Source organism: Aplysia californica, unplaced genomic scaffold (assembly GCF_000002075.1).
Source record: "Aplysia californica isolate F4 #8 unplaced genomic scaffold, AplCal3.0 scaffold00026, whole genome shotgun sequence".
NCBI classification, from domain to species: domain Eukaryota; kingdom Metazoa; phylum Mollusca; class Gastropoda; order Aplysiida; family Aplysiidae; genus Aplysia; species Aplysia californica.
In genome coordinates this window covers 330,775-349,777 of record NW_004797296.1, presented here as the reverse complement: position 1 = coordinate 349,777, position 19,003 = coordinate 330,775, and the positions used below count along the sequence as shown (strand labels likewise).

Genomic DNA, 19,003 nt, shown 5'->3' with positions numbered 1-19,003 from the left:
TAATCTAGAATCTAGATCTAGTAAAATTAACTTTATGCATTAAAGAGCGCTGTGACAACTGTGAACATATTTTTAATTTTGCCTATTTTTATACTTTCTTGATGCTCTAAAAATTTGACAAAAGTAGTTTCAAGCATAATCGTTTTGCCCTGAACATACTTTTATACAAACAGGGAAACGAATAATTTTATTCAGGCGTTTTAGTAATTCAATGAAACGAAATAATAAACTAAACAATCCATGTTTTACATAAACATTATGGGAGGAAAAGCGTTGACCTAGGATACGGCTGTGGAAGAACAGGAAAGCGCGTAGGCCTACGACGATTCTCAGTTTCGTTGATCCCCTCGAAAGTCATCTTCCGTTCAAATCTCAAAATGACTTATGATGCGAAACGCAAGCACCTCTTTCAGATAGAATTCCCTTTCATGGCCAAGATTGTCTGTGGGCTTCCATTATTTGCGACGCTCTTCTGTGTGATATGGTCGATTATATTTGACTTCAAACAAGCTACTGCAACACATTGTCGGGTATGATTCTGAATCTGAATTAGATTCTACATGATCTGTCTAATCTAGAGATCTACCATGCTGTCGAAGTTGCTTTTTCCTTTATAATTTTTTCCCCACAGGTCTTCATGGGAAGTAGATCTAGATCTAGATTTCTAGACCTTTTGTAGTTTGAGTTTCCCCCAAAACAACCGAGGCCGCCGGGCTACGCCACAGCCTTCAATTCAAATTGCCTGTGTTTATTCAAAATTTCATTCCCCATTATCTGCAGTTGCCATCTAAGAAAGGAAGCCAAGCGTTGTTAAGTGCCTGTGCTTATTGTCTTGATCTAGAGTAATCGTACCGGTTCGGGCAGCACGTTTTTTTTTTTTGCTGTCGGGCACTGGAGTACAAAAAGATCGTTTAAAACTTTGTTTTCAAATCTAGATCTAGCCCCAAAAGAGTGGCACACAAACCTAAAGCAACCTCCCTTACTTTCGTTGAAACAACAGTTACGGCGATATTTTGCTATAAATAGTCCTTAAGACAGCTTTTTCTTCATCAACTGAGCAAAACAGCGTGAAGCTCTTTCCCCGGAAGAGTTAACATTGGTTGTGGATGAAGGAGCCTGTGACCTAGATTCTACGTTTTGGTAGACTCTGAAGGCTGGAGAGTTATTTGCATATGAGGCCCTGTCAAGGATGAAAAAGAATTTGCTGTTTAGTCTCGCCGTTTTTGCCCAAAGGGGAGGTGCCCGGATTGTAACATAAAATCCGTAGTTTCTCATCCTTCGGGCACATAAGATAATATAGAGCCAATGGTTATATAACAAAGTAAAGAATAAAGAATTTGTGCATAATTTAAATAATAGTAGAGTCAGATACAGCATATTAACTCAGTCAGACACCAGTGTAATACAGTCAGATACCAGTGTGTAATACAGTCGGATATCAGTGTAGCCGAGTCAGATCCAGTGTAGTTGAGTGAGCCAGATGCCAGTGTAGTAGAGTCAGATACCACGTAGTAGAGTGGGTCAGATACATACTCATTAAAATAGCTATAAATGGTGAATACCACTTTAGACAAACTATCATTGTGTCCAAGTGTTGATAACAAACATTAAAAATCATGTTATTAAGCTTGCAAAGAAACAAATGTGATAATAATTGAAAATGACCGAATGTCAAAATACTGCCCGAATCCATGAGAAAACCAAAAAAATGCGACCGAACTCGTAAATAAATCGGGCGTCTCTTTTGCACCCAGTAAGGTCCTCAAACATGAGAACAAGCTGAAACAGGTCATTCCTGGGGTCATCCAATCACATGACTTCCTGTAGCTGGTTTCGATTTGTTTCTAGGGCAAGGCAGATTGGAGATATAAAGCTTGAAAGTCGACGTGCCTGTTTTCGTCCTTATTTTGACCGAACCGGTAATATTACTCTAGATCTATATCAAGAAAATCTAGATCTTCTAATCAGTTAAAAGTCAGATCTGGAGGATCAAGTCTGGTAAGGAAGTAGGACTTGCAACAGATGAATATGTGTGTATACATGGCTTGATACATGGAATTTTTTTGCCTATGACTATGCGTACGGCCCTCTCGTATGTCTCGTGGCTCATGGCTATGCCTATGACCCTCTAAAGTATAGATTTAGATCTAGGTTTTTTTTAGGGCCCTGAACATGATTTTGGAAAAAAATGGTTAGTTTAGATGTTGCGGCACATCATTATGGGGGGCCTGAACCCCACCCCTACAAAGCTATTATAATACATACTCGCTCTTCAGGGTGGAGACCCCCTGAAACCTCCCTTATGACTACAATAGCATGCATAGAAAAAAAAAACCAAAATATCGTTTTTATTGGCGCAAAATACGTCTTTAAAAAACGGCTTGGATAGCAGCCGTGAGACGGGAGTAATTCTATAAAAAATACCGATTATTTTCTTTTGGAAAGGTTTTAAGTGAGCCGTAAGCATAGCCACGAGGCTATGAGCACAGGAGCCATATACGCATAGCCACTTTGAATTTTTTTAATTTCTTCTGCCTTTACGTACATGCTTTGCTTCCCGGAATAGTTGCTGTCTAATAAAATTATAAAGCTGTGGTCAAAGTTTTTAAAAAATGGAGTCCTTCCAGCTACTGTGTAATCTATCTGACATTCCTTTGTTGGAGAGGATAAGATTCAAATGCAAGAAAAACCCCACATATATATATATATATATATATATAGTGTTCCAATATGAGATTGAAACACGATCCCTTTGATTTATGATGTGTCACGATGCGGTGGAATCAGACGCTCATCAATTTTTGGTCATTTGGAGTTATTGGTGTCAAGTGCAAGCTTGTTTATTTGTCTTGCTTTGGATGCAAAAAATACTCATCTATCTTGAATAGAAGTAGTGATATATATGCGAATGAAGGAGGTGGGCTCTCCTGGTTTCAGAGGTAAAATTAGCAAGAAAATGTCCGCCAAAGTTTTAATACTTCCATAGCTTGAGATGCTATGGATGCTGAAAAATTACACTTTGAGTGCTTTCCTGTAGTCAAGGTTTTTCTATAACATCCACACTGAAATGTATTTCTAAATGGACAAAATAGTTGTTGGGCCAAAAAACCAAAATTGGATAAAAATGTCCAAACCGGTGGAAAAATGCAGATTTCTACGTTCTCATTATTTTGACTAGTGCCTGATTTCACCATGATGCCTCTCATATATTCTTTTTTACTACCCATATCTCTTTTTGTTAATTTGACATCCCCCCACCTCCCCCAAATGAGTTTGAGATAGTCCACTCCACTTGTTGCGAAGTCAGTTGTAAAGATCTTCGGACTTAACTATCTTTTTCCGTGGAATGGGCACCGATATATATATATCACAAACTTAATAAAAATTGAAACGGTTGTACCGAATTCACTACATCCGTTGTGAGGGCTGTAGTGATGCATATTCTTATCCCTGGCCCTTATAGTTTTTATAGTAAAAATACGGATTTAATGATGTTTCCCCTGTGGTTTGTTTTGACCTAACATTGATGAACCCGATGATGTTTTGTAACGTTAGGCACTTTCACACAATAGTACGAGGCATCAGACACTTAACGAGCAATCTCCCACATGATACTAGACTCTCTATTGATAACGTTACATGATAAGCGCCAAAAGCGAACACAATACTGCCTCTCTCTCACTTCGCCTAGCGCCATGAGGGATTAGTTCCCTTGAATTTTTCTTCCTATGGCTGTTGCGAACTTCGAATGTAGCAATCTTTTTCCTGGTCCCCCAACGACGACGCTACAAGCATAGTCAACTGTATTTGTTTAAATAAATACTAATTGTTAAGTATTTTTAACGATATTAAGTCAATTTCCTTTTCCTGAGAAGATATTTTTTGTATTGGATGCAGTTTGATTTAGCCATAAGTACCTATTACAGGACTACAGTAAATAGATTGGGAGAAAAGTTAATACCTGGACTTTTACTGAAACAATACATTTGAATAAATCTCATTTCTTTCATAAATATTTTACAGGTCCCTAACTATCTACCATCAGTGAGTGCTGCTATTGGAAGTTTCACACCACAACGATATGTGTGGCGTATATGCATTGCTCTTCATGCAACACCTCGGTTCATGATTGCTGTTGCTTACTACAACTATCACACTTCAGTTCATATTGGAAAGAACAATGAAGCATACAAGGCATTAGCAGCCTTGAACAGTTTATGTCACATTGTAGAGGTTGCTTCTCTTGTGGGGTTGACATTTGTATCGTCTACAGAAAACCATGGTAAGAACACTTTTTGTCTTTAATTTATTAGAAAATATTGAGTTTTTAAGAGTTATCTTGTTTTTCCCATACATATTTTGCTAAAGCTTATTGAAAAACTGCAAATCACGAAGCTGCCAGTATGTAATTATATGCTGCAGTGGCAGCCTTTCCTGGTCAACTGTTGCTCTCTAAGGTCTTGTAGTGTACATATAGGCCTACTTCAGTTCGACAGATTTGAGGTAAGTGCTTAAAACTTCCAATCGACATTATTGAGATTATTTTGAAGTCAGGGCCAGTGAAAAGAAAGGTAAAAATACTCAAGAAAATATCTGCCCCATGTTGGAGTAAAAGGTAGATAATAATATATATAACATTTTTATAGCTCATTTTCAAAAAAGTAGCTCAATGCACTTTACATTGGAATACCCATTTTCAAAACCTTTTTTACTTCTTCCTTTCTTCTCATGCAATATGATATATTTATTCATGCACACACACACACACACACACACACACACACACACACACACACACACACACAAACACACACACACACACACACACACACAGACTATTTTCATTCAGATGCAGGCACAGAACAACTATAATAAAAATAACAGTGAAAGCTTATATGAAGGATAGGCCTGCAGGAACAGAAATGAAGCTATCAAGTGTTCTTGTTTGTCTTAGTTCCATAGGTAATCTGATCCTCATAAATGGACCAAGATATGAGAAAGATCTCTCTCCATATGATTTGTATGATTTTACTGGTGTCACAAGTAGGGTGTTATCGTTTGATGATCTTAGGTTTCTCCCTGGCTTATATACTGATGAGTTCTTGTAGATAAAAAGGAGCAGTTTTGTTTACTCACTTGAAATACAAGACACTGATTTGAAATATTATTCTTTCTTGGACAGGGAGCCAATGCAGTTCTTTTAATAGTGGAGTGACAGGGTCTTGTTTTTTAGATCTTGTTATCAGTCTAGCGGCATTGTTTTGAATGACTTGTAAACGATTCAGATATTTGTTGTTCAGACCTGCTAGTCTAATTTAGATAGGATACGAGATGTTACCAATGTTTTTGTGGTCTCTTCATTTAAGCACTTTCAAACTAGGCCTTCTATCCTTCTCAGCTGAAAATAAAGGGATTTGGACAGAGATCCTACAAGAACCCATTGATAAGTAGTGATCAATATATACACCGAGATTCTTGACAACTTCTTTACTAGATACTAGGTATGAAATGCCCATATAAATCAGTGTTGACACTTTCCAGATCTTTATTTAATCGTGGATTATTTATAAGAATGATGTCTGTCTTTTCTTCGTCTAGTTTCAATTTGTTTACTATCATCCACTTTTTAATTTCATAAAAACATTGTTTAGTGATAGAAATCATGTTTGGCAGATCTTGATTGGTGAAATTAACATACATTTGGGAATCATCAGCATAAAAATGATATTTCAATCCATTTCAAAGAATAGCATTGGTTTGGTTCTCTGACTCTCAATCATGAGGACCCGTCATTGTTTCCTAAGGAAAAGCACTTTACATTAATTTTCCTTGTAAGTGTTGCCTTCACAGCTCAGCATTTGTACTGAACCTTATGATATGTTTTAGTAAAATTTATTTATAAATAATTGAGAACGATTTTTTTTTAAATAAATTTTTTCAATAAATTACACTAAGAATTGATACCTTCCTTGCCATGTTGAATTGTGTCTCGACTTTGCACTTTGTTATGTTTAAGTAGAAATAAGACTCATTAATAATTGTGAAGGATTTTATTTTCAATTAATTATACTGTGTATTAATTCCTTCCTTTGTATTTTGAACTGTCTCAACTTTGAAAAATTATTTGATTGGTTTAAGATGATGTGTTGTACAGCTGCAATGAATATAAATGCTTTTTTGTAGAATTTATTTTGTTAATCACTATATTTCATATTCTTTCTTTTCTGTGATTTCATTTTCAGATGCTCATGAACATATGTTCATCTCCTTTATGGCTGCAGGTCTCATCTACATGTTGTTGACAATCTATCTTTTCTCAAGGGGAAGGTCTCACAATGGAACACTTATGACCCACCAAGTAATGTCTTACACTATTTTGATAACTGTGACGTGAAATGTTTTATTTTTGTTTTTAAAGGTATAGAGATGATTGGGTGGGTTGTTCAGCAATTGCTATGGTTTTCATAATTCTAAAAATTTATCTTTAAAAAAATACTTGAAACCCTTTTTTAGGTAGAGTGTTTAAAGTGTAGTACGTAACCATAAGAAGATAAAACACTCTTACCTGCTAACCCTGAGGTGTCTCTCCGAAAAATTCCCAGAGCTGTGCCTTCCACGGTCCATTTCTTTAAAGGGCTATAGCTCGTTTACTATTAAGTATTAGATGTAGAAAACCTACATTAAATAAAAGAGAAATAAGCATGCAGTCCAATGGTAGAGGTATTTTGAGTTAAATCAATTCTGCTAAATAATTTGACAGGTGAAAATAAAAGAGAAAGATTTCTTTTAAGTTCTAAATGACTGCAGGGTTCCTACATCCATATTAAAGAATCGTTGTCCAAGTGGCATAGAGGAAGTCAGGTCTTTTACATCCAAGAAAACAATATCACAACATACAGGGTGATCCAAAAAAAACTTTACAACTTGTTTTGCAAATATCTTCCTCCATACTGAAGTTTTGCATTTCAGATTTGAACCTAATGTTTGGAAGCCAACAGGAATTTGTTTGATATGTATTTTTGATAAGTCCATTGAATAGTTTTGCGCTATATAGCTCAATTTAAAAAAACAAAACCCATTTTCAACCTTGTCGCCATTTTCATAGCATGGCACACCAGTTCGCTTTAGGCACACCACTAAAAGTTGCAACAATCGCGCCATATTGCAAGCTACAGCAGTCTAACAAGTCAACAGAAGTCTGCAGATATTATTTTTCCCAAATTTTGTTTTCCTTCTTAGATCATGGTTACGTTTAGTGAAGGGCAGAGAGCTTTTTGTATTGAACATTACCTCTTTAATAACTCACCATCTCTGATATTTCGTAAGTTCTGCGCACGGCATGGAGAGAATGCTTAGGTGCCCTCAAGGCCTTTGGCGTCATGAGTAGAGAAGTTCCGTCTGTTTGGATCAATGGCAAATCAGAACTAAAGAGCTCTTTAAAAAATGACCTCTTCAGGTTGAACACACACCATGCGCTGCCCTTTAAATGTCACCAGAGTGCAGATTTCAGTTGCCGAGCCCCATGAGACGTCTGTTCCTAGACGATCTGGGGCTAGGACTTTCCTACACCTCAACAATCTGCATTCTCATGGCAGATCTTAACCTACGACTATACCATGTTCATCTTTGCTAGGTCGAGATGACATGGATCAGAGCATCGCAATGTGTTCATGATTCCTCGATTGTCTTGTAAAGAGGGATCATTTCCTTGATGACATTTGGTTTAGTGCAAAGCCTATTTTCACCCTGCGGGATATGTTAATTCCCAAAAATGCTGTCTATTGGGCTTCCCACTCTATTGTCTCTAGGAGCCATTCTTAGTGAACATGTACAGTGTATGTGGCTTTAAAAACTCATGGTTTAGCAGGTCCTTGTGTTAGGGCGCCACTGAACCTTTCGAACGACACGTTAAAAATGTGTCACGTTAAAAATGTGTCGAGTCCAAAGGAGGGAATGTGGAGCACTGCTTCTAGGAATTTCAGAATGAAATCATTAGATTTTTTAAACTCTGTAAAAGAAATTAAATATTGTTTAAATGTCAAAGGGATGGAAAATTAATGTCAAAGAGAAAATAAAGAAAAACGTCACCTGATCTTTTCACGACTTCCGTTTCAAGATTTTAAAACATTCATTGGTGAACTTTGCGTTTTTGTGTGATTTTTTCTTTTAGCCGTTTCCATTTTCGAAACATGTTTCTTCTTCGTGGCTTTTATATCAAACAAATTCCTTTTGAATGAATTATGTCTGTTCCAAATTACAGCATTTAAGGTACACTCGGGGGAGGGCTGGAGTTGAAGGCAACACCGGATGACAAAAACTGAACTTAGAATTCTTAACTGCCCGGTTACCATGTACGTGACACTGAGTCTTCGTGCCGGTTGCCGGTTACCGTGTACGTAGTCGTAGACACTGAGGCTAGGTGTCCGCGTACCGTGTACGTGAACACCGCGTTATGTAAAACACCTTAAGCTGCGTTCACATGGGAGTGGGTGCGATAGAAATTATCTAGATCTACATTAGTACATGTATTACTATTGTTTATAAATGGAGAAAAAAAATTTGCTGTATTTTACGATTTGACTTTGTGTTAAAACAATACCATGCCGGTTTTAAAACAGAAAATATCTGAAATAGATCTAAATACAGATTACCGGTGTATCGAAGGTTTCAAAAGAAAAACAGAACAGGATCTGATTTGATTGGAGCATAAGCTTATTTTGTATTTAGAGGTTGTTTCGAAAATCCCTCGTCATTTTTTTGTTTTTTTATAGACTAAACCTCATACACTTCTAGATTTTTGCATGAACGAAGTACCCGGAATGTACTAAATTTGGTCAAATTTTATGCCTTTATTTAAAAGTTATTACGAAAACCGAGGGTTCCGTTATTTTGTGTCACGCGTTATCATATTATATTTGGTCAATAACTTTATTGTTAACGTACTCGTGTGTAGTTACTAGTAAATGTTGTTAACAACATTTGATGAATTTGTATTGTGGGTCATGATTTTTTAAAAGGCTGTGCTGCTTTTATGCTACCGGTACTCAAAATTGTCATGTTTTGTAAACTAAAAATGTTAAGCCCATATTAATGCCCCTGGGATGGGAAGGTTGCAATTTTTTGCAATTTTTAGGCAGTTTACCTTGCAATTTTTTGCAATTTTTCCATTTCAAAAATGCAATTTTCCGCGGGGCCAGTGTGTAGAAGCAAAGATATAAACATTTCTCTTATATTTCTGGATTAGTTCTTAAATCTTTTTATTTCATGTTGATAAGACTGCTCAGGAAAACAAAATTCTTTGAATGATTTTATCTTATTTCAAGATAATGTTTTTCTTGTACGGATGACATCTTCAAGATGCATTTCCAGTGCTTTTTTCTGTGGGAGAGGCTCTGTTTGCATCATTATCGTTTTCTTTCTTTTTTTTTTTTTCAGGAGATGAAATCACTGAAGTTGAAACAACTGTTCTTCACCTTGAATGTTTCCATTTTCCTGATCTCGGTGTACGTTTTCTTCAGACACAACTGGTATTGTGAACCTGGAGGTATGTAAATAAAAAGTTCACCTTCTTTAACCATACATCATTTGAATACAGTGGAATCCACTTATAACGAGTCCTGAAATAACGAGAAGTCTGTTATAAAGACACTATTCTAAAACCCCGGGTTTTTTCTTCTTTATCTTTGTAAATAAAATACTGTTATAGCGCAATCAGACAAACATACGAGTCGGTTATAGCGGAGTATTGCTCCTGCTGTGCTCAGCGCATAGGCCTTTCATTCATGCAAAAGCATGCCGGTTATTGGTGATCTTGCAAAACAAAGAATGGGAAAGCCCTCGTGTGCCAACAATGACGGCGGAGCGAATGAGTGGGGAGGATGTGAAATGCACAGACAAGCAAAACGCATCGCATGATAGGCCAGCCTAGTCTAGATTATCTAGGCCTTACATGCCTCTCACTTCTCCGATGCGGGGATGGAGAGGTCACTACGCTGTGACTGTGATGGATGGAGCGAATGTGTGACGTACGCAAGCAGACGGAACGCACCACACGGTGTGGTGGGGTGGGGGACAACACAGCGGGCGAATAAGCCTAGATAATTTTATTTCTGATCACTGACAAAGAGCTGTCAACATCGTTAACGCTAGAGAAAGAAACCATATTCGATTTTCGATCAAGCAAGACCTAGAGATCTTGTTGAACCAAATCATCATCAGGGGAGATAACAAAAAGAAACGAACAGAAAACCAGACTCATGAGTCGTAGATTCGGCCTACTGTACTATTTCCCTTGAATTTATTACTGGATCCCTTATAACGAGAATCCTGCTATAACGGATGTTTCGCACCGGTCCCCTCCCTCTCGTTATAACAGGATTCCACTGTATATGGAACACAAAATACAAAATACTTTTCTCCGCCTCATGTAAAGCATGGTTTCAGTAGAGTGTATTCAGAGTATTAACTGTTTAGATGAAGATGCATAAATTGGAATTTTAAAATTTGTTTTCATATTCTCATTATACTTGCACATTTGTTAAAAAAAGAAAATGTAAAATTTTTGTGTAGACCAGTATTTTTTCTTTCTTTATTTGTTCATTTGCTCTTTGAATGCTTTAATTGTTAAGAGAATGTTGATGTGTTGACACACTTGATGTCTTTGCTTTTCATCATATTACATGTTGATCCCGATCCTATCCCTTGGAGGGGCAGAATGTTAAAGAATAGAATCAGTGACTATGATCACTAGTCAGAATAGTACTTGAAATAGTTTTGAAACAGTAAAATAATAGGACAGGTCTAAGCATATATGTGAAACTTACTGTCTTGTTAACTAATACAAAAAATGAATGAAGCAGACTAGAGTATTGGCTTTTGTGGGTTTTCTCAGTTTCTGACATCACATGTTTGTTGTCTGCACCATATGTTGTGAGAAAAAAACTATGTTCCAGTGTTTAGATTGTCAAACAATATACAGAGGAAAAAGAAAAAAAATCAATGATTGCTCATATATTCAGTCGACTCTGGCATAATACCTGACCAATAAATATTTCAAGATGTTATATAATAATGTCTGTTTTCGTATCCTCTGACCAGTTAAGAAGGAAGATTAGAAGGCTTGGAATTATTAATTTTTTTTACTATTATTATATCTATTGTCATTTTTCTATGTCCTTTTGATATATCGAAGACAAATTCTACTTTGTATGAAATCTACATCAGTGATTCATTTCTTCAATAGTAGCATGTCCGCAATCCCTTAGGTAGGGCCCTTTATTTTTGCGTTTGTCTTGATCATTGATTTCAAAGTACATATATCAGGTTGCAAAGTATGAATTTTTTTCAGACCTGAAACAGTGTCTCAGAAATTGATTACTATAAATTTGAAAATAAGTCTATTCAGATGTTCAATTCCTGCTGAATTGAAGCCTTGAATTTTTTTTTCCCTCTCCTCTCTTGCTTTCCCCTCTCCAGTGTACACAATTTTTGCCAGCTGTGAATACCTTGTGATTGCGACGAATATCGCCTTCCATAGCACGGCGGCCTTGGATTTTTCCCCTTACTCCCTGGCTTATGCCAACACCGCCCTTATCACCGCCCCTCCTCACACCCCTAGTGCCCCCAGGCCCAAGGCATCATAGGTGATTATTGTTCAGCTTTTTTGTCACCTCACTGCGTTTCTCACTATCAAATTTGACTTTTTTTTTCAACCTATGTGTGTGCCCTTATCCTTTCTTTTCCCACTCCCTGATGTGCCTCGCTCTATAAAAAAGGCCTTGCAGCAGTGACTTTCCAACATATTTCAGCTGACATACATGTAGATATCTATTACTATTACCTGTAAATGTAAACTTTGTGTCTAAGTTGTATTATACATTGTATGTGTTTGTATAATTTGTCTTTGGTGCTTGGTTATTATATTGTTGTTCTCTGTAAATTTTGACACTGTGTCTTTTGCTTGTATGTCTCTTGGATTTTTGTGATCACTGTGTTTAGTTCCTTTTTACAAAGCTGCTCAATATGTTGTCCAGCACAGCATTTTTGTAAATTCCAGTTTCTTTGACTTGACCTACACTTGCAATTTTGCCTTTCAGATTACTGGGGGGGGGGGGGGTTTTTGGAGGGGGAAGGAGAGATTTTTTGCTTTATTTAAAAGATAGAAATTTTAAGGTTAAAGGCAGGCAGACATACATATACAGATTGGACAAACTTCTACTTTTCAGGACTGCTCCTACGTCTCTCTTGTGCTGAGGAAACAAATGTGAAACAAAAATTATTTTCGCTTTATTTGTAATCTATGTACTTTGGCTGAAGAGGTTTGTTGTTTGTTTTTTTTTCCATTTAGAAAGATAGAAAACCATGGATTATAGTGAGCATAGCTTAGATAGAAAACATCTCTAATTATATGCCATTAACGGGTTTCAGATAAGATTATTATTCTTTATTGAACAGACACTGGCACATTGGTTTTGTGTATGACACACACACAAACTCACATACACACCTACTCTCTCACAGATCTTCTTTCCACTCACATTTATACAAACATACTGTCATGTATTCATGTCTTCTCTGTCACCAGGCAAAGACATGTTCTGTTCTCTTTTGTTGCTCGGTGAGGGTATATTTCACGCCTCATTGCTTATACAGTAGTCTCCGCCTAAGATCCCGGTGCTCGGGAACAAGGAAATGCAGGATCTTACGCGAACCGGGATCTTAACCGACAAACTTAGGGAAGAATCTATGGTGACCCATACTAAGGCTCACAATCACAATCGGTAAAATGGTCTCCCTCCACTCTTAAATGAACTGACGTGACCGCTTGGTGGGTTTATGACGTATGGCGAGCAAAGAGTTGGTAACCTTGATGACCTATCACAGTGCATAGGGGCATGAGGCGTGCCATTTTCACTTATTATCTTATCATGAGTCTCAAGATCTACGTTTTTATCCAGTTGCCCCTCCCCCTTTCCATCTCTGACCGAGCCCCCCCGCCCCCAAAAAAACGCCTTTGTCGTTACACGCCATTACGTTGTCAACACACCAATTAAAATTCAGTCTGTCTTGCAAATTCGGAAGTAGAGACAACTTTTGCAATGGTCAGAGAAGAGTTCACAGTTCAATGTGATACCGCCTGGAGCGAACGTGTAGGCCCTACCCACCCAGCAAGTGATGTAAATTTAGGGGGAGAGCTCAGGTGTGAGTGTGATGTTTTGGGAAAACAAATGCGTCGGTCAGTTCACACCCCGGTGTGATCCGGTCTGGGGCAAACATGATATCGCTTCATCGAGTTTTACAACGTGTATGTGATCACATTCACGATAGTGGCTGATCTTTGACGCGACGGACAGTTTATTGATCTCAACTTTTCACTCTTGGTTGATTGGCTGTCCCGCCTGGGTTTTTGTTCCGCAAATTGTGATCTGAAATGCGGGATCTTAGCGGAATGTAGACCTTCAGAGTGAATCAGAGTGGGATCTTAGGGGTGACTTTTGTATAGTAAAAATTGTTTCTTAAAACAGCGGGATCTTAAGCGAACCGGGATCGTAAGCGGTGGGATCTTAGGCGGAGACTACTGTATTACTTTTTTCTATGCTTCTTTATGTAAAATTTCATAATACATGTACATGCAACGTGCAGCTCATTACATTGTACTAAAGTACCGGTAGCCATGTTAAATGTAAATGAAACATGTTGTATAGAACCATTGTGCTTGAGTTTGCAATTTACTCCTGCAGTACCTAGTAATTACTTATTGTTAATTCTTGGAAAAGAAAGTGCAAAAATGAGATGGTTAATGGTTCCTTACGTTATATAAGTTATGGTAGAGGAGGAGAATTCAAGTTGTTTTCAGTTGAAAAGTATGACACTGAAGAAAAAAACGTTTCTACAACATTCACAGTAAGAAGCTCTACTTGCTCACTATCCACTCTGAATGAGGTGTTGGATTTGAATGTGTCTACAGCGACCTGTAGTCTGCTGAATGAAGAAGATAATGCCTCACAAATTTGATTGTACTTGCTGAAGAACCTCTACTTTAAATTTAAAGCAAGCATTTATGAACTGTGAACATTGAAAACATGCAGAGACCTGTGCTGTGACTGGTCTGCCAGTTAACTGAATAAGAAATGTTATCATTTTGTGTGTGTGTGGTGGGGGGGGGGGGGATTATTTCAATATTTTCCCCCCAAACCGTATCTTGTTCTCACCAAACAATTGTCTGTTACTAGCTAGTAACGGGTGGTGCATTTTTGGTTTGCTATTAATAAAATGCTCTCTAACTTGCACCTACAGAGTATTTTTAACAATGTAGTTTATGAGTTACTGATTTATAGATAAAAGAGTTTTTCCAAAGGCTGAAGATTATGCTCTATGAATACCATTGTTGAAAAAATGTTTTATTTCCATAGCAAATGGTACAGCATACTGAAGTCTGCCTATATTCTGTGTTCAGTTCAGTTCTCAAAACTAGAAAAATCCATTTTCTCCTTCATTTGAAATTTCAAAGTAGAGCTAGAACAGTACATGCACCTCTCATTGACGATCTTGGTTGTGAAAATGATCAATGACATGAGCACTATTCCTGAGCTGGGAACGTTTTTTTATCAAGTATCTTCGTCTGTCTGCTGGGATACTGTATTCTCAGTTCAGATTTGAAGCAGCTTGCCTTCTATATGGTCCAGATTGTGTCTCTGGGAGTTTAAAAGAATACTATAGCACTTTGTTTGAAAATAGTAAACAGCCTTTGAAATGCACTCTTGAGATAGTATTTTTGTATTATATCTGATCTTACTCTTTTTATTTTTAACCAACAAAGAGATATGGATAGTTGGTGGGCATTCTGGTATGGTTTGCAACTTCTTTCCTATCAAACATCTTTCGTCCTTGTCCCTCTTCCTCTTTTCTTTTCTTTGTTTGTTCCTCTCTAGTAACACCTCCGATTTTGAGCACTATTTATGACTTATTTGTGTTGCAAGTGCTGTAAAGCTCAAGCATCTTACAAAAACTAAACTAAAACAAAGACGGTATTCTTGTGTTTTCCTTTCAGTGTACACAGCGTTTGCTGCTGGGGAGTACCTGGTGATAGTGACCAACATATGTTTCCACTACACGGCCAACATAGACTTGGGCACATCTTTCCTCAGCCTGGCTTTACCCAGCAAACAAGACACACCTCCTCCCAGGTCTTGGCTTTACCACAACGAAATCTTGCCTAGATGATACTGCTGTGAATCTCTTTGTTATCACAATCTCTTGTTTTGATGTTTTCCTTTTTAACACAATCCTGTTTTGTGTTGTTAACTGGTTTTAATTTATATGTCTTCTGGAGTTTTTGTTGTTGAAAGTGTTAATGCCATATATTTTCAAATTTTGGAACATTTCATTGTTTTAGATAATGCAGCACTTGTTCTATGTGACATTTTTATCTGTAGATGATATAGCCTTATACCACGGCAAAGACGAAGGAGTGCAATGATACATACATTTTTATGTTCTTGATTAACTCGTCATCTCCGGCAAGCTGCTCACAGCGGCTCAGGGTCGGAGCCACTGTGCTGGTGAGCCACTGGCAGCAGCTCGGGCACTTTGCTGTACAACGATTTTGCAGTCAAATTACTTTTCTGCAATTGCTGAAAACTGATCTCTTTTAACGTGAGTTCATTCATTAGATGTAGAACAATGAAAATAGGTTCACTTGTTTTGATTTATTGACCAATTTAATGACGTATTTGTCCCTTTTAGATTTTATACACCAAAAGGGCCCCTGCATAGTCTGTTTACCACCTTCGGAGATAAAGAGTTAACAAACAAGTAACTTAGACACAAAGACTTCGATTGTATTTTTACAGCTGACATTTTCTTTCATTTTGCTCTTATTGTATCTTTAGCCGGAATCGTTATTGGTTATCATAAAGACTTACGTGACTCAGAGAATTCCACCCCTGAAATTACAGTATGTAATGTGATCCATGAAAGATGGAACAAAAATCACCAATAAACTTGAGTCTGAACGTGGCTCTATTCGCTCAAAAATTTTCACTTCAAACTATTACAGTGGAACTCAGATTCAAAGAAAGGAGTTGGGTTCCCCATTTTTTTTTTTATTAGAAAAAAACAATAAAAATAGGTATCAGAAACTAAATTTTCAAAGTAGCTGTGTGCCAAATTTATCTGTTCCATTTGAAAGGCCTATATCCACTGAGCATTTTGGTACCATTCTTTAACCTCTCAGTCATTTTTAAAGAAAATGGTAGTTGTTTAAAATTTGATCAAATTTGTTAAAGTCAGTCACTGGCTGCAACCCCATGTTTGACAGACAATTAAAGAGTACCAAGAGCACTAAACATCTCCACATTAACAGAGTACAATTACTAAAACAAATATATGGAGCCTAATTTTTTTCAAGACTGTGAGATCATTACAAATCAGTACTTTATCGCCTCAAACACAATGATCTGTCGTTATTTCGACAAAAACACCGAGCGTTGACCCTGCCAGTGCGCACTGGGCCCCGCGGCGAGCGTGTCGGCTCTATACTGTAGTGTACCCCGCATGCGGGGTCACATGCTTTCTGAGTCTCGTGGAAGGATTGATGATAAATAATTCCAAGCTGATTACTTTATTCTAATAGAAAATAAGCTGATCTTTTATTAATTAAAATTTTTAAGCCGGTATTTTACATATTATGGGTAAAAAGTGATCTTTTAACATTTTGACAGTATTTTTAAAAGCTTTTTATTTAGATGCCAAGGCAAAACACATATCACGGGAAAGCCCGTTTAAAGCTCTACAGTTCTCTGCCAATGAAAAGACGGTATTTAATCATTCCTCGTTCCGCGAAGCATTTGAATGCAGCCGTGTCAATTTTTCAACCGGCCGACCATGCATTCCGACCGCGAGGGGCTTCGCTTTCGTTGGCGATTCTCCAGCTCCTAGTAATCGGACATAAAAACAACTTACACCATTGTAACGAGGAAAAGCTGAACTTTTAGAAGGTGTACGGTAGGCCCTACTTGGTGTTTTATAGCGAAAGAGCAAAGAAACAGCGATCTGAATTACCCCGATTTCACCGATACCACGCGGTCGGAAGGCCGCGAGGCCGTGTTTACGCTACCTAATAAAAATAATTCGGATTCAAGGAATACACAAATGACCAAGCTCGGTTTCAACGGTGTCGCGTACAGGGTGAACAGCCCTCGCTGACATGGCTTCACTCATTTTTCTCCAGCAACGGACCTCACTGTTCTTGGAAACCATCCATGTCATCGGGCACCATTATTCACTTAGCCTTTTCTTTATGCAACCAATCAGTCACCTTCTTTCATACCAACACACATGTTGTTAGCACGCTTACGTATTTGCATGTGCCAGGGTCGGACAGGCGGCCAACACACTTGTGATTGTGTGCATGTGTCTGTGGGAAGGGGCCATAAGCGGTCTGGGCATGGAACGCCAGTAGAGATACAAATGCTTCACAGTTATCCCCTTGTAATAAATTGCCTGCTAGTCTGTAGAATCAAGCATTGCCGTAAGCTAGGCTCTACACAACCATATAACTTGTTCAACTAACAATACATTATAGATGATCGATGACACAGGCATGCATTTGAACGAATTGACCCTTTTGCTCAGTATGTGCTTGGTAGAGTTAAGTGTATAAAATGCTATTTTCCTGGAATTTTTTCGCATTTCTTCGGAATGGCATCAAAGAAATGAAAATGCCTCTCATTTGAAACCAAACTACTTTTGATTGAGAAAGTCGAATTCATTATACATTACTTGCTGGGTTCCTATTGTGTAATTATCTACACAAAAACCTCATGTTTGTTTTAATGAACGCTGATTAACTAAATCAAAGGTCATGCCCAACAGCTTTGTTGAATCCGAGTCCCACTGTACAAGTACAAGGTGAGCCAAAAGTTTCTCTATGCATGAGAAAAAAATGAAGTTTTTTTTTTTTACATTGCTTTTCACATGCAGCACATGTTTTAAATCATGTTGGACAAAATGGAAGAGAAGCATATTTTATCATATTTTTCTATGCAATGGCAGCTAGTTGAATAGAATCTTTTGAGCTTTGGGGGATTTGGTTTTTCTTAAATTCATGTGTCATTTGAATAGATACATCTGACCCACCAATATATTAAAGGGACCATTTTCAGTTGTGTGCATCTGTAAAGAAAATGCTCTCTCCTCAATCTCACCTGTGTGTGTTCATTAACTGAGTCATAACCCACTTTTAACCCAAGATCTTTCTTGCTGTTTCTCGAGTGACGCTGACTGCTGTGTGTGCACAAGCTTTAACATTTTATGTGGATTGTGTTGACCACTTGTTTTTACTGGAAGTTATTTTGCAGTTGCTATTTCCTTTGGGTTCTTTTTTATTCCCAACCCAGTTTGAATGAAAGTAAAGTGTATAGGAGCTTCAAATAAAAGCGAAAGAGACAAACAGTCAATGTACACATCATATTTATATGGTTATTACAATTACAAATGCAGATGGAAATTAGTTTTTCGGAACAAGAGTTTTCTATTGTTTTCAACTTCATAGGGGACCATAAAGACAATTTGTTGGGGTCACTAGTTTAGCAAAAAGATTTCTAAATAAGCACTGGTTACAATACAATTGCACCATTGAAAAAAAAAGGTAAAAATGAAGGATTTTTTTCGGTGATTGCAATGTAACAGTAAAATGTATGTTCAATACTGTGCCTATCTCCTCTTCCACTTCCAAAATGAAGAGCAAGAGAAGACACCACTTTGTATTGATTAAAATGGTTTTGCATTTTTAAATTATAATTTGAATGATACTCAGCCCTATTTGTGTGTTAATTTGTAACTGTATTTGATATGGGCCATTATATGGCTGAAATTGAATGAATTTGTGATTGATGCATACGGGTCCACTAAATGAAACTTTCCCCAAAAAATCGCCAAATAAACTGGACTTTAGAATAATATATATCATATATGTTGAGTGTTGCAGTCTTGTTTTTTATGT

General features: G+C 37.4%; 1 protein-coding gene across 2 annotated transcripts; it reads left to right on the top strand.

The window, feature by feature from the left end:
• Positions 1-84: 84 nt before the first annotated feature.
• Positions 85-16,106, top strand: LOC101847398 (post-GPI attachment to proteins factor 2). Of its 2 annotated transcripts, XM_005091117.3 has the most exons (6): positions 85-530; positions 4,024-4,282; positions 6,243-6,358; positions 9,436-9,544; positions 11,476-11,642; positions 15,050-15,136. In XM_005091117.3, exons 1-5 carry the CDS (start codon positions 378-380, stop codon positions 11,640-11,642), a joined length of 804 nt encoding a protein of 267 aa, XP_005091174.1. In that variant the 5' UTR covers positions 85-377; the 3' UTR covers positions 15,050-15,136. The 2 variants fall into 2 exon arrangements, with proteins under 2 accessions (XP_005091174.1, XP_005091173.1); XM_005091116.3 differs by lacking the exon at positions 11,476-11,642 and having other exon boundaries at positions 87-530; positions 15,050-16,106.
• The last annotated feature ends 2,897 nt before the right edge of the window (positions 16,107-19,003 follow it).

Bases quoted from the DNA above. Each gene is read 5' to 3' on its own strand.
- LOC101847398 (XM_005091116.3), top strand. From the start codon at position 378: ATGACTTATGATGCGAAACGCAAGCACCTCTTTCAGATAGAATTCCCT. The intron at 531-4,023 runs GTATGATTCTGA...AATATTTTACAG, and splicing joins CTACTGCAACACATTGTCGG to GTCCCTAACTATCTACCATC. The intron at 4,283-6,242 runs GTAAGAACACTT...TTTCATTTTCAG, and splicing joins ATCGTCTACAGAAAACCATG to ATGCTCATGAACATATGTTC.